Source organism: Trematomus bernacchii, unplaced genomic scaffold (genome assembly GCF_902827165.1).
Source record: "Trematomus bernacchii unplaced genomic scaffold, fTreBer1.1, whole genome shotgun sequence".
In the NCBI taxonomy this organism is placed as follows: Eukaryota; Metazoa; Chordata; class Actinopteri; order Perciformes; family Nototheniidae; genus Trematomus; species Trematomus bernacchii.
The window spans coordinates 10,163,012-10,189,969 of record NW_022988043.1 but is presented as its reverse complement, the minus strand read 5'-3'; the positions used below and the strand labels follow the sequence as shown (position 1 = coordinate 10,189,969).

The following is a 26,958-nucleotide window of genomic DNA, read 5'->3' as shown; positions in this document are numbered from 1 at the left end:
CATAATTTACAGGGTGCATGGGTTCATCAGTGCCACTTTTCTTAACTGGGCATCATGAAGGTAAAGCTACTGAGTTGTGGGTCTTGAGTCGCTGCCTTTACTGTAAATCAATCTGTAAACAGGCTGATGAATGCGTAATTCTACTTTTACTGGAAAGGTGCACTAACACAAAGGAAGAAGTTAATCAGCAGTTGAGTTTAGCTTGTACAGCAAAGCCGATTTAAGGGTTCTTGTTGAAATGACGTGTAAAAAAATGTGCTAGCAAGTGTGTCAATATATTTAAAAACAAGCTTTGCAGCCATTCAGAGTAGCTCTCTCTGACTCTCAGTAGGCTAAATGGATACAGAGGATCACCTCACAGGATGTCGGCCAAGGAACAGGCACAGTGAGGTGAACTGGATCACCATACTGGATTCTTGGCTCTTTCTGCTGCTGCCAGCATGTGACTAAGATTACATTGTAGTGCGTGGTCATGCTGGTTCTTCCCACTGTTTTGGGTAAAGGTGTGTGTGTGTGGATGCATGGTGTGTGGTTATTGGTTATTTTTTGACATGGTCTGCCCTGAAATAATATTAACTTTTTTTCCTTTGCACATCGGTATATTTTCTTTGCAGATATTGGTATATGAATTTTGCTGCAGAATAAAGAGACTTCCACTGTTGGCGTCTACACACTGAGCCTTTTGTAATTGTCAATTTGTGCTGTGATGGAAGACATTAACTTAAAAGGACATTAAATGGCCAAAGCACACTATATGTTTCCCCACCTTGAATAACATCAACAGTAGAATCCCCATTAAACGTTCTCTCTCTTTCTCCCGCTCATGCACACACCCTAAGCAATATTTACCACATTAGTTTTAACATTTAGAAGCATTAAACATCATCTGCATTAATAAACAGTTAGGCTACATCAATCACTTAAACATAATAATGCAGAGGACAATATTTTTCTCCTCGGTGGCAGAGATGTTTGCTAGCTGTTACTTTAGGTCATGTTTTCAGGGATATCCGTTCTCTGTTGAGGATGTGACCCATGGCAAATTCACAATAGCCCTTAATCTGCCCCCAAACACAGGAATGTCCTTTTTGTCAGTGTGGCTGCTGTTATTGTTACATTAAATAACTGTCTATGTGCACTGTTTAAAAAAACAAAACATGGGTGCCTAGTTTTGCTGGGCCACATCTGCCGAGTTAGTAAATACATGCAAATTCAATAGATTTTTCTTTGTATTTTAAAGATTTACTGAATGTGAGGGAGGGTGTTTTGTAGAAAGAGACCAGTGGGGTCACTTATTGATTTATTGGAGATCACTAGTAATCAATATTTGGTGCAGATGCTAGTATTTGAGTTGTCCTGAAATATGCTCATATTTTTGCTTTTAGGGCCCATGTCATGGCCATTTCCACTGATCATAATTACATTGTTGAGGTATACTAAAATAGATTTATACTGTGCAATTTTCCAAACTCACATTGGTTTCGCATACAGCATCTCTGTCAAGCATGTGTATTCAGCAGTATTCACTCTCTCCACTAAACGACTCGTTGGAGCTCTTGCCCCCCCCTCCCTGTGAGCCTAGTGTGCTCCGATTGGTCAGCTCGGCCACTCTGTTCTGATTAGTCAACCACCAGAGAGGCTCCGCCCGCTTTTTTCGGGGAACATCAGTGTAATAATGGCGTCGGTACAGCTGATATTTTATACTAACTAACCGAACTGAACCTACAACTGTTGTTATAGAAGAGTGTGACGGCCCCAGGGCCTTTGTGCAGGTGTGTTGCAGGGCTTACGGTGGGGTGGAGCTGAAGAGGGTAATCAGCGCGATCACGGACACCTCCGTAGCCGGTGCTATTAATCCCAGCGGCCCGGAGTCTCTCTCCAAAGCGGCTGCAGAAGGACGAACTCGGCGATTCTCTCCCCTCGACCACCTATCTCTGCATTTACCACAATAAATGTGCCGTGGTTTTGTAAACTCGTGTATGTCTCCTTGCCTTTCCGTTGTGGCCTACGAGCCGGTCATAACAAAGAGTAAGTTATTTTTACCTGTAATAAACTACTACTGTTTGATGAGAAATCAAATCATGGTTTGCTATATGAATGATATGTTATAGGAGCAAATAATTCAGGGAAGAAAGGATAGGCCTACTAAGTATTTCCATTAAACTTTATTTTTAGAAATGTACAAAATGAACATAAATATACATATATACACGGTATATCATCCATTCCTCCTCGCATCTTGCCTGCGCACAGCCGGTGCGGTGCCTTTTAGCACGAGGCCTCAGTAGTAGTAGAATCCCGTCCCCGTCATGGATTGTCCGCCAGGATCTGGCTGGACAAAATCAAATGCAAATCACAAAATATTAGAGAAACTTAGTTGTTTTAGATTCGTTAGTAGTAGTTGTGGTAGGAGTGTAATGAACAGCTTGCCTGCTAATATGCTAACCTAGCTTTGTTTACCTTGGTAGCTAACACGATATGAACGTTAGCTTGGACGAAAGGCAACTATAATGCAGTGTAATAAAACTACTATGAACAAAAGCTAGTGGTTCATATTAGGCTAGCAATAACGTGTTTATAATTGCAATCGTATACGGGTATTCTGCTACGTTCGGTCATACAATGTAACTTGCATGAATACATTGTTTTGCGCTAGCATACAGCTAGCCTCGTTAGCTATACATGCAGTATATGTACTGTCACAATGTACGGTAAATCACCCCGAGTATACTGTATGAGTATTCCGTGTGTGTGACTGCAGACATTCTCCTGCCATGACAAACATGTAAGGCCATCTGCTGACATTGTAGTGGATATATTTAAACGCTAGCAACGTAGCATCACAAAAATGTTTTTCCGACCAAACCTAGCTCTAGCTCCGTGTGTTAGATCGGTTGCATACACGCTACGCCAGCTATAATGTAATTACGTTTCGCGACTGACCGCACGGCAAATCACCCGGAGTATACTGTCAATAGGTATTTTGTGTGTGAATGCAGACATTCTCCTGCTATGAGATACATGTATGCAAGGCCATCTGCTGATATTAGAGTTGATATATGGAAACTCTAGCAACTTAGTTAGCACAGTTAGCACTGTGTCAATGGCTTAGCAGTCCAACACAGTTTACACATTTAAACAGTCTTGTTTGATAAATACACAAATAACAATGCAAACTTACAGGTTGTATACCCAGATCTTCCCCTGCTCCAAATGGTCCAAACAAGCTGTGCATATCCGGCCTCAAACTGGGCAATGTTTTGGAAGCTTTCGTCTGTGAAATGCCAGTTCTTCGAACCTCTGGAGGAACACGCCGCTGCTGGTGTGGCCATAGCTCTTCGGGATTGGTCCATTTCGTTCCGGGTACCGCATGACATCAGGCGGTACCCGGAACTAAATGGAAGACTCAAATGGGCAGTGACGTATCTCCAACGAGGCGTTTTGGGGAGGTATTTTCTGTGTTAGAGTTTTACTCGCGACAGGGTGTACTTTGAGGGTTTTGACTCTGCACACCGTTTACATGCATAAAAACCTTCATAACACACAAGGGGACGGGTAATAACTGGAAAAGCATGACATGGGAGCTTTAATACAAACAACACAGAGCAGCTCAATAAAAGGAAATCGATTTGGTAAAACAGTAGTAAAATCCAAATAAAATAAATATACTGCTAGAAAGATGAAATAGATCAATGTAATGAATTTCAAGCAGTTGAATTAAGATGAAGATAATAATGTTCAATGGTCATATAAACAAAAAGCATATTTACGTTTTTTGTGAATAGTGTTTAATGAAGGATCTGGCCTCTCAACCTTTTTTGGCTTATTATCAGTGTAGTTGAATAAATGCCAGGATGTAGAAATGATGTCCATCTTTCTCTATTTAAAACAAATCTAAACAGCCACATTGCCACAACCCAGATTTTGTGACTCACTTTTAGTCAGTTAAATGATTTAAGTATTTCCTTTTGAGGGAATCAGTTTGGATTTGAAAGCACTGCAGCTGAGCAATGACCCACATTGTTTGTGTAATAATAAACATTTAATCAGCTGCATGACAGATGATGGATTGACACGTAGCAACAGACTAAAGAGCATTTATTATGGATTGAGTTACCATCTGTGTACTGGTTCATTTCTACATCAACACAAAGTAGTTGTTTTGTTAATCTAAAAAATGTAAGTAAATTGTGGAAAATGCCAATGACAACTTCCCCATTTTGTCTAATCATTATCTACAACCCAAAGGAAAAAACATTTAAATATTTATAAAACAGAGAAAGGCAGAACATTTTCACATTTAGCTCACATTAATTGTTTGTCCTTGTACACTCAAATGAATGAACTGCAGGGCATTCGTCTGTGTGATGGTCACAACAGTTAAGAATGTAAACATTATAATAGCCTGCATTTAGTCCTTGCTGGTCACCTTCAGTGTATTCTGACTGTGTGTACATGTGGATCAATGTGAACTTTGAGTGCCATTGACTTCTGGTATCAGGTCTGCATGTGAGGAGCCTCTCCCAGGGTCGCACATGTCTCCTTATCTCTCTCAGCCTTATGGGTTTGTTTGTTTGTTTGTTATATTATCTGTTATGCCACTACCCGTCACAAGAACCTTATCATATTAATCAAAAGAATCAGTAATGAAAATAATAGTTTATTGCAACCCCTGCAGTGTCTTGTATGAGAAAATCAGCATGATCTGAAGTGGCAGATCTCTACTACACACGTGAAGTATCTTAAGCCGCATTTAGACAACAGGGTTTTAGTGCGGCTCGGCTTGCTCTTTTTTTGCTTTTCCACGAGGGATAGTACAGGCTGACTGGTACTTTTTTAGAACCACCTCAGTCGAGGTTCCAAGCGAGCTGAAAATATGCTTTGCTAGTGACGTACAAGACTGCCGACCGCTGATTTGTCAGAGAGAATCATCACAATGATTGCGCGAGACAGTCCCCAAGCGTCGCATAAGCACCATTTTTAAAACAGACGAGCTACCGTCAGCAAGTATTTCTATTTTCAACAAAGTATTTTTAATTTCAACAAATCCATAAAGAAATGGCAGCAAAGAAAGCACGCCGTGGTCGTTGGACGAGGTACAGACGTTCCTCCATCTCATTGCGGATGAAAAAATACAGCGGGAGCTCGACAGCGCAACGAGAAAGTGTCCCAGGAGCCGCACACGTCTTCACGAGGACTTTCCAGCAGTGTAGAGAAAAACTACAAAAATGAGTGATTACAGCCGGAGTGGTTCCAGTAGGAAAACATGGAAGTGGTTTGACACTGCGTCGTTTCTATAGTTACTACCCTCGCTACTAACTGTAATGGAAACGCAGCTTAAAGTGAGCCGAACCGAGCAAAGGTGAACCGAGCCATGGCGAGCCGCGCTAAAACCTGTAGTCGAAATGCGGCTTTACATCTGTAGTACCACAGTCTGTTAAACATCACTGAACTGCTAAACCACAAGAGCGTTTTTTAAACTGCTCTTAGCTACCTCACACTTAGTAAATCCTCCAGATCATTATGAAGTTGTGGTGCTGAAGGAAGGTCATCCGTCTCCACAGTTACTGTACAAGCCCATGAAACTGGTTTCCCACTGGGAGCAACAGCAGGAGTCTGGGTCGGCTCAGGTAGGCTTAACCTGTTAAGCCCTGAGCCTATTTTTCAGCTTTCAGGCTCGAAAATGCCACTTACACAACAAAGACTATATCTTCACTTCTAAAAGGGGGAAATTAATAATCTTTTTTCTCAAAGCAAGGTTACATCTGTGAGTTGGATGAAGTAGTGTCAGAAATCAATATAGATGTTTTTATTTTAAAATAAATTCATATGGAACATAGTAAAAACATGTAAATTCTATCTCCGCCTAAAAAAACCCCATTACAGATAGTGAAAACCACCCTTGGATGATGGGTTAGTAGACTAAAAGCATAGGAATCCAAAGTACAAAATATAATAAGTACCCTGTATCAAGATTGATGCAAAACAAGATAAATTTGACCTTTTTAGAGAGATTTAGAAAAATAAAGTCCTGGCGGACTCACCTCTGGGTAATTTGGGAACCATCAGTTCCATTTGACCTTTTTCACTGTAAAAATCATTTTATTACTTTGAATTATCACTATAGGTATTCATTCCATCCAAATACAACTGTTGTAAAAAAAAATAAAAAATAAAAAAATATATACAAAATGAAGTTTGACTCCAACTGGAGCAGATTTATTTAAAACTTTACAATTTAGCATGCCATTCCTCGTAACAATTTTTTTTGGAAGTGAAGCACAGAGGGACCTCACACTTCCTGCAGTACACAGCTGTCTTCACCTTCTTTTTGCCAGCATCATGGCAGTTCCTGCAGTTCTTCCTGATCCGGACATCTTTCCCATAAAACTTGGGCCCGCATGTGAGTGGTGGTGGGGGTGGTGGTGGGGGGGGGGGTGGAGGTGTTCCAAATTCCAACATTTCTGCAGCAAGCTGCTCCCTGAAAGTCTTCTGGGTGTGTGGCTTTGTCCTGCTGGGGTCACTCCTCATCTTGTGCAGCTCCTTGTGGAGAATGAAGCTGTTCACCACTGCAATGTCCACAAAATGGTAAAAAAAAGTCTTGTACCATTTCATAGTTTTGTGGAGAACGCTGTAGTACCCGATCAAAGCGTCAGACACATCCACGCTGCCCATGCTTCTGTTGTAGTCCAACACAGCGTCAGGAACGGGAACAGTCTTAGTCTGCCACACACCAGCCTGTTTCACTTTCCGCTGGACCGTCTGACCGCCGTTGGCGTTCGTGTTGGAAATGATTGTATGAACCACTGAAGCGCTAAAAAAAAGTCTGAAAATGGAGAGGGGAGACCATGTTACAGTGGGGTCGAGCGCTGGGCCTGGGACCCTGGCTGGTGTGAAATTCAGTGGCTCTGGTGTTTGGTCATTCTCCTCTCTGTTGTGCCACCCGAGTTCTTCTTCTGTCATTCTGGAAGAGGAAGAACCTCGGCCACGCTTCCTGCGTTTTACACATTTATCTGATGCTTTTCCTTTTCCTGGCTGAGGAGCGGGAGCCCCACCTCGGCCACGCTTCCTTTGGTTGACAGATGCATCTGACGCTGCAGAAAGCTGGTAGAAACCAGACGATGGTAGCTTTGGAAGTGAGGGCTTTTTGGATGCAGGCTGAGTGGCCAATACTGGTGCAGATCTCTTTCTGGAGGAATGTGATGGTGAGGCAGGTGTGGTGTGGAAAAACAAAGAGATTAGATTAATTCCTGTAATTCCTGTTTCCTTGGCAGTAAACATGACATTTTGAGTGTGTGAATGCAACACATCTAGTGACTATAGAGCCATTTCATTCTCATCTACATCACTTTGAAAAGAAATGTGGAAAAACCAAGAGATTAGATTAATTCCTGTAATTCCTGTTTCCTTGGCAGTAAACATGCCATTTTGAATGTGTGAAGGCAACACATCTAGTGACTATAGAGCCATTTCATTCTCATCTACATCACTTTGAAAAGAAATGTGGAAAAACCAAGAGATTAGATTAATTCCTGTAATTCCTGTTTCCTTGGCAGTAAACATGCCAACCCTGTCTCCTAAAAATGATGTTCCCACAGAACTAAACTCCAACTAAATACGTTTATTTTCTACATATTTTTGCCATTTATTGTCTTGCTTATAATAATGATAATAGTCATTTATAAACACCATTTTAGAGCACACATTTGAAATCGACGATCGATATATGGTTAAATTAAAATCAGTAGGCGAGGCTGTAATTTCGCCAGCTGTTACTCTCATGAGCAAGGCAGAAAATAATAGTTTTATTATAGCGCTGTATTATTATTTATTAACTATATGAATAATCGTACACCAAATAACTAAGTAATAGATAAAAACAGAGAGATTACATACCTTTCCCGTGGTGGAATTTCATCATCAGAGTCACAACGCTCCGGGTTCCGTTCTGGCTGCAAGAGGTCCTCGTCGTCTGACTCAGAATCAACAGGTAACATGTCTGCATCGCTGTCAGCATTAGTCACCATTTCCATTGCCTGTAAAGTCGTAAGCATCTCTTTCCTGCAAGCCATTATTACAAGTATAGAGCAAGTATAGCAAAAGTCCTAAACGCCAATCTTGTAGTCTGCTCCGTTATCTGCTGTCCGCTCTGTGCGCTCTGGGTCCTGCTGCAATTCCTCTTCTTTACGTAGTAAACACTGCGTAGAGTCTGCTGCGTAATGTGTGTGCCGCTGGCATTCACAATTTATACTTTACGCAGGACCATATCTATGGAACCCATTGGTCGATTTGAGTGATTTACACCTTTTTCTTAACCATTAGATCCAATAGAATCCGATGGGCAGTTCCAAAATCTACGTAAACATTACCATTGCGGAGGTAATAGAGAAACAAACGAAGCACATCTGAAAGTACAAGCCTTGACTGCAAAACTTTATACCCAGTTTATTGCCATAAATATGATGATGTATTATCAGTAAAAAATTCTACGTGACACAGACACATTGGATTAACCTTGAGCGGCGTTTTTATTCCGTTGAACACAACTTTTGATCACAAATCAAAAAAGGTAAGATGTAATTATTGTAATATTTTTGAAACCGGATGTTGTTTACTTTCTCTTTTCTGGCTGAAAGCTCCGCAAATTCGGGGTCGTACAGTGATGACACTACATGTATGGAATATGTGGAGTCTCAGCTTTAATCGGATATCTTGTTTGTGCAGTTACGATAAGTAATAAGGGCATTTTGAGAGTGAGTGCTGTGCAAAACTCCGTTAGCATTAGTTAGCATTTTTTCGCAAAATGCTAATTCTAAGGCTTGGTATTACTCTTGTGTTTTTTTTTAGCTAAAAATGGTTCATATCTTCAGTTAGCTGAGATTATTATTATTATGAGAGTGCTACACATTAATAGTGTCATAAATTTAAGAAGCCCTGAGACATTATCTAAAAAAAAAAAAGTGGGAGGGGTCCAATGGGGGGATCGCCGGGCTTAAGAGGTTAAAAGATTTCATCAACTTAAAGCAATAATGGATGCCTTTTACTTTTAAATATCCCCGCTGGAGTTGATGGAAAAAGGCCTGAGGCTGTGGGGATATAAGAAACCTTACATTACATGCATTTGTTTCTGTCTAAGAAAAAAGGAAACTTTAGTGTTTTAATCTAACCTTTAACCGCTATTCACATGCTACTGACAGCATGCTGTGTGGGTGTAGGTGTTTTTGAGGGGGCTGGAAATGCATTTAAAGGCTGAATCTCTATTCCACTGATCTAGATGTAACTGTCTTCCCCGCTGCTTTGGTTTCTTAAACTAAAGAATGTGTTTGTACCTCACAGCATGGGAGTCCACCTGCTGTTAAACTGCTAAGAACCAGGGAAAGCAGGAATACTGGGGCTTTACATTGTCCCAAATTATAAAAAATAAAAAAAGGCAGCAGCATAGGTCGAGTTTAATTGTACGTGTTATCTAGAAGACGACTCATTTTCATGTACTATAATAAAAACTCATTAGTCAGAATAACATCTCTAGTGGCGCTTTCTGTACAGTTTTCAAAGTACAGCCCCCTGCCACTGAATTTGCCAGCGTTCCTTCTGTTACTGCCTCCATCAGGCTTTTTGTCAAACATCCACCTTTGTCTTACAGGCAGACATGACAGATGGAATCATTTTAAATCAGTACATTTAAATAACAGGTTTTGACAACAATGGTCTCCTTTCAATATAACAATACTGAAGATCCCCACTACCCACTTTCAGCTGTTACTTTGCAAGTTTGTGTTTTAGGTTTTTAATCCTTTTAAACTATTATATTTCCAAGATTTCTTCTCAAGTGGGACTAAAAAATACTGAATTCATTTGAATTCATGACAAAAATGTATGAAGAACTTGAATACATACTTCAGATGTAACTGCTTACTAGAAGTTGGACTTACATGAATCATACACATCTCTGTCAATGAGGTTTGGATGCAGATAATGTCCAACTGTTGAAAAGCATATTAAAGTGTTTAAAGATGTTATTGATGCTAGTTTGTTCTTCCAGTTTAAGCCTTACTGCAAGGCCAAGGGGAAATAAAAGATACGTGAGAATTGAAGGTGTATGTAACCAAAGACTGAAGCAGTCAGTGTACCTGGCTCGCCCTAACTTGGACACGTTTCAGATTACTTACTCGAGTTACAAAAAACCAGGCTACCTTTTGCATGACTCGGGAAGTAAATTATAAACTATGCCGTCATTCCGGTAAATTGTGAAAAAAGTGCTTGCTAAGAGCTTTGGTCATTCATTATTTTCACTGACAACTGTCACTTTTATTGTATAATAATATTCTTCAATTAAGCTTAACCCTCGTCCTACTAGTTTATGCTTTTCATCATACCATCAAAGGGGTTTTATTCTGTCATTTAAATGTACATTCCTCATTCAATATGGGCCTATTGACTCCATGAAACTTCTGTTTCAGACACACAAACACACATTTCTTTATGTGCTTTGTCTATTTTAGTTTTACACAATCTGCAAAATGACTTTGAGTTTCTTTGTGAACTTCCTTCCTTTTTTTTTCTGATGACAAAACATATTTATTCTCAAGGCAGTGTAAGTTTACAATTTGCTCTACTGTTTTGTGACAGTGGTTTATTTCCATTTAGTAATCCTTATGTGAAATGTGTTGGTAGAATGAGGCGTATGCGTTTGATATAGAAACAAAACACAATAAATCACATCCAAAGGGTTGGGAACACAGATAAGTGAAATACATGAAAAGAATGCATGAAAAGTAAACTACTTAAACAAACAAGGCTTTAACCTTTGAAATGCAAAACTGACTTTGAAAGCAAGGCCTCCGGTGTGTGGGAACATTTAGGGCAAAGCGTTCAACTTCTGAATGGACGGGGTTAATCATTAAAAATGTAAAAAAGAGTTTATCGCCAGAAAATTATTTAAACATTATTTTAAATAGCTTTTCAAGACACTTCTCTTTGAAAACTTCAAATGTTGTTTCTTGTTGTTGAGACTTGTATTAACAATAAATACAGTATGAAGACTTCCACTTGGGTTCATGGAATTGTAAAGGGTATTTTAAGATGTGATAATAAAAATAAGATGTATTTATTGTAAAAAATACCCCTCGATTGAAACATGTATTTTGTTGGCCTGCTGCCTCTGTAACTGTTTAAGAGACACACTCTTATCTCCATTCACCTCCACTGCACTGACGGTATGTTGACCAATGTAAACATGCCCTTGCTTGCTTTTTACAATCCACCCTTTACCCCCCTCCTACACACACACTGTACACACATCCTAATATTAGCCACGGTAAAGGTACTGAAATATTATATGTTCAAATTGTTTCTCAACAGTTGTGAAACTATTTGTGATTTATAGGATTTGTTAATCTGCTTACTAAACTTAACAGGAGGGAAACTGGCCCAGCTTTCCTCTGTTGGAATCTTTCAGCAGACACCACACGGCTGTATTGTTATTCAACACTTTTTTTGTGAGATTGTTGTAATTCCACAAATTCTGACAACTCGCACATTACTTTAAACCAGGGGTGTCGAACTCAAATACACAAAAACAAAAAAATCGGTACTAGTCGAGGGCCGGACTGGTTCAATGTTTATTGCAAAACGTATTGAAATGATTTTATTGTGTAGTGTATTAAACCTGGAACTAACAAAGCTTAAATTATTGCCTATAAAAACAACATTAAATAATCAGTTGCATTAATTTCTTAAGGCTCTATAATCTGCAGCTTTTCCGGAGTCATTTCTTATGATTACATTTTTCCATAGGCCAACAGCTTCAAAAAAACAATTTCCCTCAAAGAAAAAACCAAACATGCCCTGTTGTCGCAAGAAAAGAAGTGCAAAAGGAAACATCCATTTAAACTCAGTTTGCTGCTCTGTGATGCACACTAAGCCAGATACTTGGCATCTCATCTTGGGTGCAAGTTCATCAATGTTTGGGGTCAGGCTCTGAGCTGAGGAAATCCTCAGGATTGAGTGAAGGTGTGCCGCGTGCAATATACCGGCGGGCCAGATCTAATAGTAATTACAAATGATTCTGCGGGCCGAAATTAAATCCCCCACGGGCCATATCCCGCGGGCCTTGAGTTTGACATGCAGTTTAGAATGTGTGTGAACTTTAGACTGACATCTGGATAGTATGCAGTTCATACAAGCACTTATGTAAGCACGCTCACACACACATTATGCATTAGAGATGAACCTGCCAACACTTGCGAGGTACAAGCCTGCACAGGAGCCACAGATCAGGTTACCATGTATAGATCCGGCCTGCTTTTTCTGGGATGACTTAAAACTACCATTGCAGTTGCCTTTGTTTCACCTCACTCTAGTTTGTCTTCTGCGCTCCTTTCTTTTTTCTTCTTCCTCTAAAAGTCTTTTAAACTCACACTTCTTGCTTTTTTCCTTTTAAATGTTGTCTTTAAAGTAGACCTATCATGCTATATTTCAATAATATATTGTAGGGCCATACCCAGGGTTCGAGTTATAAACTGAGCTCTATGGGGGTCTTTGAAACTAACGCGTGCGCACGCATGCACGCGCACACACACTCAAACTCAATCACACACAAACTCAAACACACACACACAAACTCAATCACACACAAACTCAATCACACACACACACACACACAAACTCAATCACACACACACACAGAGAATCAGACAATCAGACAGAGAATCAGTCAGACAATCAGACAGAGAATCAGTCAGACAATCAGACAGAGAATCAGTCAGACAATCAGACAGAGAATCAGTCAGAGAATCAGTCAGAGAATCAGTCAGACAATCAGTCAGACAATCAGTCAGACAATCAGTCAGACAATCAGTCAGACAATCAGTCAGACAATCAGTCAGACAATCAGACAGAGAATCAGTCAGACAATCAGTCAGACAATCAGTCAGACAATCAGACAGAGAATCAGTCAGACAATCAGACAGAGAATCAGTCAGACAATCAGACAGAGAATCAGAGAATCAGAGAATCAGACAGAGAATCAGACAGAGAATCAGACAGAGAGACTCAGAATCAGACAGAGAATGATATGAGTGATAGTGAAAGATAGTGAAACGTTTTAACTTTCATTTAGCAAAAAATAGCATGAAACTTTACATGCAAGTTCCAAAGTAACTTCCTGAAATGTAATTGTCTGCGGTGATTCTACGGAGTCCCCAAAGGCCCAAAATTGTGCACACAAAACATATTTTCGGCTGCCCGGGCCTAAGGAAGTAGCTCTACTTATGAAATCTCTGTTAGTTTAAACTCCCACTTCACTACTTTACATTCAAAACAAATAGCTTATAAAATGTGGCACGGCATTATTGATAAAGCTACATATTAGTCTATAAAATAGTGACATCATACTTATCTTAACCAGCAACACCAATAAAATACTGCTTCACATAAATGCATCGCAAATAATCATCAGTTTTTATTCAATGCATTTCGAGGCAACTGAACCACACATCAACATTTCATCCATGCATGTCTTCACTTGTCAGTTGTTGTTCAAGCTCTCAAACAAACAAGCGGGCAGTACATCACATCGGCTCTTTTTGCTGCTACTTTGACAACATGGTTGCAACCGGTTTTGTTTTCGTGCTGTTGATGCCAATTTTCTTTTTTTATATAGTGAGTTGATGATTTCATAAACTAAGAGTGAGGTACATTTTCGCCTCGCAAATTTTCCATCCAAATGAAGCAACATTTCTAAATCATTTTCAGACAAATTTGACTACACATGTTAGTGTTGTTCGATCTTATTGTCTTATATTTGTGTACAGCACTTTGAATTGCCTTGTGTTGAAAGGTGCTCTATAAATAAACTTGCCTCGCCTTGCCTAGTGATGACAATCTACTAGGATTAATAAATGTCCAAAGTGTCTATTACGTTAGTAGGAAATCCAACCTAGAGCAATTGAGCATTGGAATAGAACATGTTGTTTCATACGGCCCAATGAGAACAAACACGAGGCAGAATCTAAACAGGAAAGTGTAAAAACATGTTGAATCTTTAAACATCTGATCGAACAAGAACAAGACACACCTAGTCTTTGTTTTTCTAAAAACAAAACAATGAGGTAGATACTAGCTGTCATTATTTTTAAGGAGGGGCAGCTTGGGCGTATTGTTGTACATAGCCGTGGGAACATGTTTCAAATGGGGGGTGCTGTGGGGATGACACCAGGGCCGGTTCTGACCAATTTGCTGCCCTAGGCAAGATTTGTGCTGGTTCATTTATATCTTATTTTACCAGTTAACATTTATTTATTTATCCATATTTTTTAATCTCTCCAGTTTTAAAGGATATTGTTGGTTTACTGTCCTATAGTATACATTGGAATGATTTAAAACCTGTTTTTATTTTTTGAGTGCCTTGGAAATATTTGTTTACATAAATTGTGATAAAACCGTTTGAGACACACTGAGATAACTTAGACTAAAGTGAACTATCTAAACACTCAGAGTCCTTTACCTCACTGAGCCTCTCAGGGCACATGGAAAATGTAACCGAGGTGAAAAAGGTACTTTACTTTACTTAATTATGAATGTGAATAATTATGAATGTGAACATCAAGGCCGAAAATACGTTTTTTTTGTATTATATTTGTATTATATTTCCATTTAATCTTGTGGACGTGCAGATTCCCTGTCCTCCAGCAGGGGACAGGGAATTTGCATTTTGAAAACAGAAACGTATAAATATACCTTATATAGGTATGGCCCATACCTATATAAGGTATATTTATACGTTTCTGTTTTCAAAATACCAAACAGATCATGCATTTTAGCCATGCCTCATTTCGCTCTATGTGCTGTTTGCTGTCTACGGGTCTGATTCTGCTGACCACGCCCCCCTGCAGGAGAGGTGAGCCGTGCTCTGATCAGCTGCTGGGCTGTCAGAAGAGGGGGAGAAAAAGAGATCTCCGTCCTCCGTGTTTTATTATATAGAGTCGTTATTCATTTGTTTTAAAGCTCAATAAATAACAAAGAAGACCTTTGACCGGCACTTTTCTAATTTTGTCCGGAAGATTTAAACTGTAACGGACATCTTGACCGGCGAAACAAACTGAAACTGAAACTCTGCCGCACGGTCCCCTCGTTCCTTGGAAGAGGCGGAGAGGTGGGTGTTTGTCATCTGCTGGTGGACTAACCGGAGAGAATTACAGTGCTTGCCTCGACGGGGAGGGATTGCATTGAATTAAAGCAGCGGGAGCAAACGCTTGCCTCGGGGAGGGAGAAAAAAAGCCACAGCGGAAAATAAACAGAAGGGTAACCATGGTAACTATGGGCGGGAAGTCTTCTTCGCTGCTTTTGTGGCAGACTACAGCGCCACTTACAGGCCTGGCATATGTACTACAGCGTCTCCAGCGCTTTCGAGCGGCAATGGCCGGCTGTGGCCCAACCTCACATTCCCCTGATAGGTGGAGAGTTGGCCCAATAGCCGTAGCGCAGGGGTCTCCAACCTTTCTTCATCTGAGAGCTACTTTCAAAAAATGAAAGTGGCCAAGAGCTACTTGCATCACATCGCTTACATTTATTCACATAGCCCTCATCAGTTGAATTAAGCTATACTTTTGTACACGTGTGAAATTGCAATACCTAAAGCTTATCAAAAATAAGGTCCAAGAAAACGAAGATTTCTCACATATTATTATGGCCCACATAATAAGTACATCACTGAACATTCACATAAGTGTCCTTAATCACCACCTTACAAGCATTTCACTCTTTTGTTAGTGAGATGAATGGCACTGCATGCAGTCCACCATAGATGTGTATGCTGGAGTCATAGAATAGAGTCATTTAAATGTTCATCAGTTGGTCTTGTTCTGTATTTAGATTTCATTCATGTCAGAAAAAGCTGCTTCACAAAGGTATGTAGAACAGAACCAAATAAAGCAGACATTTTCAGTGCTGCTTGGTGAATGTTCTATAGTTTTCGGGGTCTACAAGGCTCCAGAAATGTTGTGAGTTTTGCTGAGACTTAAGCTGAACATTATTTTGGAGATCTCCACAGGATTGACACTGAACAGTTGTTCAGCCATCTTTTTCTTCTTCTTCTTCGTCTTGACATTAAATTATAAACCATAATAAATTAATTGTATAGGTCTAGCCTCCCTATATCTGTGTGTGAAAATGGTTCCATCCTCAAAAACAAAAAACTAATACTTCTGCAGTCTAGCTGCAGCTTCTAGCTACAGTCTTCTGTTAAAAAAAAAGACACTGAATGTCTTGAATGCATCACACACAGGACTTGAGTCTGAAAACAGCAGGAGTATTTACAATAGCATTATAAAAACAAAAATAGTGCATGTGGGTGCACACTTACATTCTCTGTCTTACTGTTACATAAATCCCATGAATGTATGAGATTAAGTTAGCTTCATCATATCTCAATCAGTGATTAAGTGAATAATAAAGTTTCTATCGGGTCACTATCAGCCTGTCACTCATTATTTTCAGGGAGGGGGCGGGGTTTGGAGGAACGGAGAGGAGACGGTGATCGCGGAAGCTTTCCTCCTGCCTTCACAAACTTTACACAAGTATTTATCAACTGAAAATAGCAAGAGGACATTCATACTCTGCAATCCAAGACTTGATTAAATCCACCAAAAACCTGACATGACGATAACGAGTGTTTTTCAAAAAACACAAATCCCTCCCTGTGTGTCTCTGAGGCGCAGCGACAGGGCCTGATTCAGAGCGGGTCATTCTGCTGTTAGTTCTGGACTGGTGTTGGTGGAGAAAGCAGACTGCTCCGTGTGTGATGTCGCTGTGCTGCTGTCACGTCTGTTCCTTGATCTCTGCGTCACCGACCATTTGATATTCGTGTGACAGAAAAAATTCTAAAATAAAAAAACGTTATTGTCCAGCCGCGGCCGAAAAATCAATAAGCAACCTTACTACGCTATAATCAATAATCGAGCGGCGAGCTACTGAAAAGCTGCCCGCGAGCTACCGGTAGCTCGCGATCGACGTGTTGGAGAGCCCTGCCGTAGCGCCACTTCACTGACGTCAGTAAAGTGTTCAAATCTGGATCAGTTTTTATCAGATCCGTTGCAGCCCCTTTTTTAGAGATTTGGGTATGGAGGAAAATAGAGAGGGTTGTGTTTTCTGACACTTGGTGAGTTCCCTGGAACACCGGGGACACATTCATGTATAAAAGACGTACAAAAGTGCATTTTGCATGATAGGTCCCCTTTAACATATTGTGAAAAGTTATTTATTGTTTATGAAACTGCAGAATTCCCCTCTTAAATTGGCTCGCTTTCAGTTCTCTCTTCTCTCACAACAGTTCCCTGTGTTTCTTGTTTTCTCCCTCGTGTGAATGTGTGCATTTAGTCTCTTGGACAACTAGCGGAAAAGGGCTTTTGAGACAATGTCATGCTCATGGATGTATAAAGGGAACGGTCATGCTAAAGTAGCATGTCTCTCTGGTGTTGGCATATGCCTCATCTGAGTTTTTATCACACAGAGGTTGCTGGGATACTTTGTCACACTCCACATCTCACAACTGACTCAGTACTGACGGAGATCCTGAGGCGAGGCAGCACTCAGTGTGTGAGTTCAATGCAGTATGCAGAAATGATCTGATAGGCTAACTTTGGGTTGATTTTCTAATCATGACATTGACCAAGGATTGTTCTCCTTTGTTTAAGATTGGGCCATCATTTCTATCAAATACAACATTATGCTAGGGCTGCACTATATGTGGACAAAAGGTTGAATATAGCGAGAATTATAGTTATTGTGATAAAATATAAATGTGTACTCAGTTCTGCCTTTCTGCTGTGCAGTTTGCAGTATACCTGTAAATGTTATCATGTTGATACTGGAGACAGGACTTTAAAATCTTTAAAATGTTTTAAAAAATGAATAGTGAATTGGATGGTCACCCTCAGATCTTTTTCATCACGGTTTAAAATCTTAAAAGATCATGCGACTCATTTTTCTTGCCTAGGGTATGTCTTAATTTAATTATTTTCTTTAAGTACAAGTGTGCCAAATTCATAAGAAACAAAAGTCACATTCTTAAAAAGCAAAATGATCTTTTATGAATGAGCCCCTTTGCCCATTCCTTTTTGTCCGTTTATAATATGAAAATACAGGAATATACATACCTCTAAGTAAGTATTTGATCAACAGTTCTTCTTTAAATTAAACGGAACCTCTTAAATGGCATGTCTTTTTAAGTGTGAAGTTAAATTAAAGACCTATATTAGCGAGTCCATCATGACTTGGCAGTTTGCCTAGGCTTGCCTGGCTTCATGGTTTTCTTTCTGTCCTTTCTAAAAGTACAGGTGACCTTTATACTGTATGTGGAAGACCTAATTGGACTCTTACTGTCTTCCTAAAGCCATATTTCACCTGAGAATCTGAGTTTTAATTAACACATCAGTCATACGATACACATTAACTTTTGCTTGTGATTAAATGCTGTCTGTCAAATTAACTTATGTCTCGCCTCCTCCTCCTCCTTCCTTTGCCTCCTCCCCCTTCTCTCCTTCTCTTCTTCTCTTTCCTTTCTTCTTCTCTTTCTTCTACCTCCTCCTTCCCCCTATCTCTTGCCCCTTCCACACAGATGCTCCCAGCCGCCCAGCTTGACAGGAGTGATGGGATGTGTCAGCTAGGTATTACACCTATCCCAACATTTTACAATTAAAACAAATTAAATTACTTTTGGAAAAAATAAATATAAGGCTAGGTATCATTGCCTTTTATAGTTACATTATTTTGTGTCAATTAATCTCCAAGTCTTTATGGGCCTTTTCTTTTACCATGAACGATCAATAATTAATTAACGGAGTCAACGGTCTCGGACTAAATGTTTTCATCTTGTCGGATAGTAAATAATGAAGTTAAACTAAAAGTAACAGTTACTCTTGCTTTTTAATTTTAATTTTTTTATCAAATGGTAAGAATTCTTTTTTTAATTTACATTAAATTTGGTAATTTGGGTCTTACTTTGGCCAATATACCTAAAAGATGTATTTGGTTGTAGACACAAGCACTCTGCAAAAACCTTTAAAAGTATGTTAAGCACAAATGATCAGAGTATGAAAAGCAATGGATGTCATACTCCTCTCCTACCATCTAAGCAGACGTATAATGGTAAATGAGAAAATTATGATCTAACAAACAAGCACATGGTTACTTAGTTTGTGTTTTTGAAAAGTTTGCTTAATTTCTTAGTATAATAGATATGATATTACCTTTCATGTAATAAACTCGCTTTGCTTTGGTGCCGAGGGGGGATGAAGGAAACCGGATCCATAGGTCGCCTGTCAAAGAATATTTACGTAAAGGCCAAGGTCAACATCTGAAGGCCTCAGTGATCCTTTAGAACCTTTTTTTCGGTTTCAACACCTCTTCTCAATAGAACCCTGATGTTCTTGTGTCTTTGTGTGCATCACTTTATATCAGCAATGCTCACTTAATCCAGTGTGTGGCAAAATATTTATTCCAACTTTCTCATACTTCTGGTTCTAATACGTTTGGTAACTGACAGTTAGTGATTGATTGAGCAAGAGGCACTGACTGTTACAAAGAGATTGCCAGTGTCAGCCAAAGGTCAGGTGTCGGATAATGCTACTTAACTTACGGTTTGTTTTACACAACACACACACCATGAGGAATTAGACTATAGTGCTCCATCCCTTCTAGGACAAACGTACTCCTCTCCACCAAACATCTGTCCATGGTTCACTCTTTTCCAACTCCTTGCATTATTTCACCTCTCTGTGAATTTGCTTTCTCCTCCGTTCTCAAACCTGTTGGTGACATTGATTAAAACATAAACCTTGACACTTTTATTTGAAAGGGAACAAATTATTTATCAATCATCTTTTTACTATTTAAGGATTGTTGTAGAGCTGCAACTAACAATTACTTTTAGGAGTAATTATTCTGCAGATTCATTATTTGATCATTCTGCAATTAAAAGTCTGTAAAATGTCAGTTAATACAAGAAACTAAGACCATTATTAATATTTGTATGACATTAGATAAAGCAAATCCATTAATCTTCACAATTGAGAAGCTAGAACTGGTCACTTCTTGGCAATTTTGCTTGAAAACGTTCATGATTAATCAATTATCAAACTATTTGATAACATGTTTAAGTTCTACATTGATTAATTAACCACAGTAGTCAAGTTATGAGAGCTTAAACTGTTTTTTTTTTAAAATAATCTACCCACCGACAAGCAACCACCAAACCGACAGGAAGTAGAAAATACCTCTCTACCACCACCAAGACAAACTGACATCATCTCTCTTGCCTTTCAATCATCTTCAACTATAATCACTCTGTTCCTCCTTTCCATCAAACGTGTTCATGCTTCACTATTTGATGCTGCATATTGAGTTCTCTCTTTCCTTCACATATGGTAAATTGTTGCCGTTAACATACTTTTGTCATCCAAAATAGACGGGACAAAAACAACAAGAGAGCTGACATAAGTTTCTAATCAGCAAGAAGTGCGGCCTGGCAGCCTCTCAGGATTAGGATATTAGAGCCCATAAAGAAATAAATCGAGATATTAATCTCTCTGTTTGTATGTCTTTCCATTTCCAAGCAGATGAGGCAGTCCTCGGCGATGTAATCGGACTGAAGGATTCATCTACTGCATTCACACCGGAGCGAGACAAAAGAGGGACAGAGGAGGAGAAGGACATCCCAGACACAAGGATGGGTGTGGGACAGAACACCACTTCTAAGTCCATGGACAGCAGTAGTGAGGGAGGAAAACTTGAAGAGGAGAGCAAGCATGGCGTAGATTCCTACCCTATTCCGGTAATCAAGCGTGTTATTTGGATGTTTATAATATTATAAAACACTAAGACAAAACCATGAACAGGTCTAGTGGCTGTACACATGCGGCGTTTTTGTGCTTAAATCCATTGTTTCCAATGAAGATGTAGAGAAGGGCCAATTTGTCGCGCTGAGTTAATGCAGCAGAACACACCGCATGTCGTGACGAGGAACAACCAATCGCAACTGCCGGATACATTTACTTTCTTTAGTGAACATGGAGATCAAGTTATTATATTAGTTCAGGGTGACTCAAGAGTTTCGGATAAATAAATGTTTTTGAAAGTTGGCACAATCCAGCGTGGGAATCCAAAGTTTTGAACAGGTGTTAAAAGACGGGGCAAGGCAAGCTCTAATTAAACACGTTTTTAAGATGGGTGTTGTTACCTTTGTTTTGTGAAAATGATAAAACACAACCAATAAAATAAATCCAGTGAATGGAAATACCAAAGTATATATTTTTTCTTTTTTCTGGTCTTTAATGAAAAGGCAAATTTCTGCAGAAAGACTATTAATATTGATACATTAAGTGAATTGGCTAATATTCATTTTTTAATTCCTTAAAGCTTAAATATTTGTTTCCTATTAACAATGCCTAAAAACCAGTGTTTTTTAGGCATATATACAACTGCAACGAAAGTAACAAACACAATGCAATATCCCATTCAATTTCAAAGAACACAAATTGGGTTATTTACATTAACAAATAACTATAAAACAACAACACTGGAGAACAACTAAATGAATGCCTTGAATAAACCGAAATACATGCATTGAAGCGCGCGCACCGACTATTCGCTGCTGATTACAACCCGCCCCCCCTCCCCCGCGGCGAATATTCGCTGCTGATTACTACCGAATATCCGGAGCCCCAAAAATGGTATTCGGGACAGCCCTACTTTGCATACCTGCATTCTTCGCATCTTGTCTCTCAGGCATGAAGATATTCAAACCCATATAATCTTTAAATGTAAGTTTAAATCATGTGTGCTGTGACAAAGATGCTCTCCGGAAATACAGGAAAAGCACACACTTGTTAATCACACAGACTTGCACACACAGTGGGCAGAACATATTTGTTTGTAAAGCGAGGAATTTGCATACTGTAGGAAACCAATGTTCATGTGCAGCTTTTTAAGCCATGAGGTTTTTCGAGTGTCATTCATCGTTTCCCATTCTCCGGAACGCTTTGAGTAATTCTTAGCTAATAATGACACATTCACACAAATGTCTGATATGATCAAATAATCATGTGATGATGTTTTTGACATACAAGGATTTAAACTCCAACTCTGACTTGTTTGTTTGTTCATTAGACTTTAGAGTTGACAGCTTAGCACACAGATGGACCCTGACACTCTTTATCTTTCATCTTTTGTTGTGGTTCTGCAGGTCTTGCAGCATTTTGTCTATACTGCCAGTATTTGCAGTCTTTCTTAATACATTGTAATTATGCATGTCTGTTTGTGTGTTAAGGTGGTGGTTAACGGCGTGGGTGGGGCCAGTGGAGACCAGGATACTGAGAACACAGAGCTGATGGCCATCTACACTAAAGAAAATCAAGGAGCAGAGAAGGTAACTGGAGTTAAAAAATGAAGAAGTGAAACACACGATCCTCACATGTTTTTATTCATCCAAAGTGCTGTTTTACCCCAAAATAACCCTCTACAGATAGTCACATGGTTCCAAAAGCTTACTTGCAATCGCACTTTCAATGGCTTTCCATTTCCTTCCTGATCTTTCCCCAACATTTTTAAGATGTAATCCCTCAGATTTCAGTCCTAGTGAGTTTATAACTTGTGGTTACTGTAGTAACATCAAGTGTGTTTTTCAGCCCACACAAACTTGAGCAGCTTTTCTTTTGAAAATGCAACAGAAAATCAGCTGGCGTGTCCGTTTACATTGCAACTAAACAAACGCACACTGTTATTAAGGGAGTCAGAGTAGCATCCCACCCAACAGCAGAGCACAACAGCTCACTGTGGCTTCTCCTCCTTTATTCATGTTTTTTGACTAATTATTGAAAGTGGTTAGTTTGTATAATAATATGTAATATCTCGGATGGTATATTTCACTATTTACCTCATTCTTAGTATTTAAAACAGGGAAACACAGGCACAGATTCTCAAACAGTCTCCGTGTGACGTTCCCTATTTTTCCCTGTGACTGTGCATTTTTCTTTTTTAATTAATTCATGCGTTGCATTTTCCTTCTTTTTTCTGTCACTTTCTTGTTTAGTTTTACATTCATTTTCTCATAAACACTTGACATGAACAGTGTGAAGTGTTACGGGACAAATTAAACATGTTAAAAACGTTTTGAATTGACATGACATCAATCTTATTTCTTTTGTGTGTGTGCGTGTGTAGAGCTCAATGTCTGAGACGTTGGACAGCACAGACAGTGTTGACGCACAGAGGATGGATATGATCTATACCATTGAAGACACCCCACCCTGGTACCTGTGTGTTTTCTTGGGCTTACAGGTAGATCTAGCGGTTTAACGTTTTTGTGTCATGGCTCATTTGCAATGTGTGAGTCATTTACTGTATAGGCGAAGATGTCTCACGATATGAGAGCGAAAACATGCACTCACTCCTGTACAGTAAATCAGGCTTTGTCAAATCTTTCACTGTGGTCGTACTTGTCACCTCAATGCTGTATTTTTCATCTGACTGTCAACAATACTTATTACACAACCGGACGTCAGACACAAAAATAGTCATATGAACACAGTAATCGTCATGCTGGAGGTTCAGTGTGGTAATGTTCTCACTGTGTGATCACAATGTCTAAGGGAAAGCTTCACCAAGGCTAAGCCATCCTCCAAATTAGACAGTCGTACAAAACACTTGATACTGCTTTACCTGAAGACGGTTATCACATACATTAGAAGTGTACATATGGACACAAATCCACTCATATTGTAAAATATTTTTGGCTTGATACTGCTCTGAATGTTCTGGCTCAAAATGCCAAAGAACGTATTGGCCTGTCTGTTGAGACAGATTAGCAAAGGGTGATGGGTATATACCAGTTAATTTAACACTGTTACTCACCTTCATTTTTCACAACTATATTAATTAGATATAAATGTAGATACAAATGTAGATATATCTTAATTTAAACACATTGCCCAAATATACTAATGATTCAGTGTTTTTTCAACTATGGAATATGTAACTTATACAGCCGATAACAAACAATAAATGCAAAATTGTTAAGGAGAGAAGCATACATGTGAATCTGCCTGCTTCTTTGTTCAGATTTTTCTTAGTTGAGCAAGATTTCTTTAGATTCAGGGGTTTCACCTACACAAGGCAGTCAGGGTGGGTAAAGGTGAAACTCCTTCATATTTCTCATGATCACACAATTATCCTGCCACCAGCAGCATTATCCTGCCACCAGCAGGATAATTGTGTGTAAACAAAACAAAACTTTTAGCAGTAAAGTAAAATATAGTTAAAATAATTTTTTTTTTGCAAAATGGATGGACCTTTTCAGGACAAACCCCCTAAAAGATTCAAATCAAGCCAGAGGGTCACCATTGGTTCTATTAAAGTAATAAGGCAACATGTGAAGTGGTTTAAACACAGCGACACTGTTCAAAAAACAAATCACTTGTTATTCTCCTGGCACAATATGTGTGGCATTAATATAACTAAAAGGGAATCACAAGGCTATTTAAAAACGGGTAGGAGTTTTATACATTTACCTATAAGATAAGGATCTTAAAGAAAAAAGGTTGATACTGATGATTGATGTATTTTTGGAACATGCTCTATAACTATGGTGTTTTGTGCTGAGGATACAATCAGTGTCCGTAAGTACTGACTGTCACACCCCCCCGCTGACTGTGGCTTCTTGTCTTGCAGCACTACCTGACATGTTTCAGTGGAACCATCGCCGTGCCGTTTCTCCTGGCTGATGCGATGTGCGTGGGCTTCGATCAGTGGGTCATCAGCCAGCTCATTGGGACCATCTTCTTCTGCGTGGGGATCACCACCCTGCTTCAGACTACACTGGGCTGCAGGTATACTCACATCACTGTCTCTAAATACTTAGGGAAAGGCTGTCCTAAATAACAAACACACCCCCAGGCATACAGTTTGTATGAACAGGTTTTCTACAATTCGTACATTTTATTCTGTCTTTCACTTCCTCACCTCCACCCTTTCTATTCTCTCCCCTTTCTTCTCCCTCTCATCTCTAACCACTTAAAGATAAGGGTCATTGTCGACATGAAGTACCTCTCTCTCCATCCTCCCTCTACATGTCACTTTGGAGTGGGCTTAAGTGTGTTTGTGTGTGCACATATTTTAGTATATGCATACACGTCCTTTTATTAGTCAGATTTAATACATATTTGTATTGTAAATATCTCGCATATAAATAAAGCAGTGACAGTTATTTTGTATGCATTAAATGACAATTGTAGTTCCTTGTTTTGTTCATATTACTGCAGTTGTAGAAAGTAAACCTCCCAAGAAGTAGCTTTTTGTTTCATAATTGAGACAACAGAGATTTAGAAATGAATTTGACGGCAGACCAGAGGGGGGACATACAAGTTCAATGATTGCATGACTGGACAAGCTATAATCAATTAAACACACAGTCACATGTCTTTTGTTGCACCATATTAACCAAGAAGGGAGTAGCCTGCTTGAAGCCATACCAGGAACTCTTCATTTGACTCAGTTCTTCCAAGATTAATTACAATCGGTTGAATAAGCACCTGCCTGAAAATATTTCCCATAATATTCACCCCTCACATGTTGTTCCTCCTCCCTTCTTCTGTCATGTTTCCCTCTCAGTACTTTTCCTACCTTTGATGTTTTTTGAGTCATTTTCAACCTACACAAACCCAAACCGACAGATACTCGCTGTTCTTTTTGACACCAACTCCATGTCCTTGACTGGTGCCTCCATAAATGATAAATGGTCTGCAAGCATTGTCTTATTTTTTCTTCATTTGTTTTCCTTTTTAGGATCCTCTGTTTTAGATTTTCTGTAAAATAAAATTAAAACCGCATTGCAAACCGCTGCAATGGTGCCATGCCGTCCTTTCATGTTTCAAATTAATAGTCAAAATTGTTGCAAAAAGGTACAAATATAATGCCTTTCAGTCTCTGACACAGTATGGCTCAAAATCCAACAATGCAGGATCCTTCACAGTCAGATATCGGAGCTGGGACTCACGCCATATCTTCGTTGCATCAAGTGCCAGTACAACAAGTCAAGAAGACGGTTACCTTTGTTAGCATTACCAGTTGATAACTAACCCATTACGCAAACCCAGTAGCAACATGTCTGCAGATAATAGTGGAACAGTCATTTTTGTGTGTGTGAAGTCGATGTGCAGCATGTTGTCATGGCAACAAACAGGACATCGTATGATCTCTGGCGGTCTTTCTCTTGGTCTTTTCCTTGCTTTCTGACACGAGTCAGACTCATTGGAAACAAGCAGCTTTACAAAAGGGTTATAATTACACGCACACAACAATGGGTCCATCCCAATGTGATTTTTGTCATGTTTTATTTGAAAATACATAACATTTGGAAATCAGTTTGTAGTCTGCGGGCAGGTTAAACTTCAAATAAGCAGGTGTACTAAATACTATATCTTCACTTCCTCTTTCTTAAGAACATAAATGTCCTTGATCCCTTTTTTTCAACTTATTCACAGCCTTTATAGATGTTCATTGCATTTGAACTTGTATGACCTCATAGGAGTTTTTTTATTATTCTCTATCGTTTGATCTTTTTTGATATCCCTATACTGCCACCACCGCTTATTACAGTTCATTAGAGGTCAGCCTTACTGTAGAATGTTGCCGACTAGTTTCTGGATCTTTAAGACGGTTACAGCAAATGTATCATGTGGGATGGTTTGAGTGAAAAGAGGAAGATAAAAGGGGAAGGAGAACATTTGTGATATCAATAATTATTCTTCCTACCGCATCATGTGATCTTGCATGATCTGGACAAAAGGTCAGGGTTATTCTTACTTCACATAAGTTCATCAACTGTGTATCCCACAATGATGACTCAACTGAAATGATGTCGCCCAGTGACCCTGCTTTCTACACTTGATTTAAACACTCCTTTGT

At 39.3% G+C, this 26,958-nt stretch overlaps 1 protein-coding gene across 9 annotated transcripts in view; it reads left to right on the top strand.

The window, feature by feature from the left end:
- Positions 1–26,958, top strand: part of slc23a2 (solute carrier family 23 member 2) — a 45,080-nt gene that overhangs the window by 6,275 nt on the left and 11,847 nt on the right. For 2 of the 9 annotated variants that reach the window (XR_004554956.1, XM_034118049.1), the window contains exons 1-6: positions 17,400–17,595; positions 18,617–18,665; positions 20,613–20,830; positions 22,325–22,423; positions 23,218–23,334; positions 24,724–24,881. Coding sequence is in view for 8 of the 9 variants with exons in the window: in XM_034118049.1 (XP_033973940.1) it covers positions 17,461–17,595; positions 18,617–18,665; positions 20,613–20,830; positions 22,325–22,423; positions 23,218–23,334; positions 24,724–24,881 (776 nt within the window). In the remaining variant the exon portion in view is untranslated. Of the gene's footprint in view, positions 1–17,399; positions 17,596–18,616; positions 18,666–20,612; positions 20,831–22,324; positions 22,424–23,217; positions 23,335–24,723; positions 24,882–26,958 lie in introns of those variants that run through there. The other 7 variants (XM_034118052.1, XM_034118051.1, XM_034118055.1 and 4 more) reach the window with 5 other exon arrangements.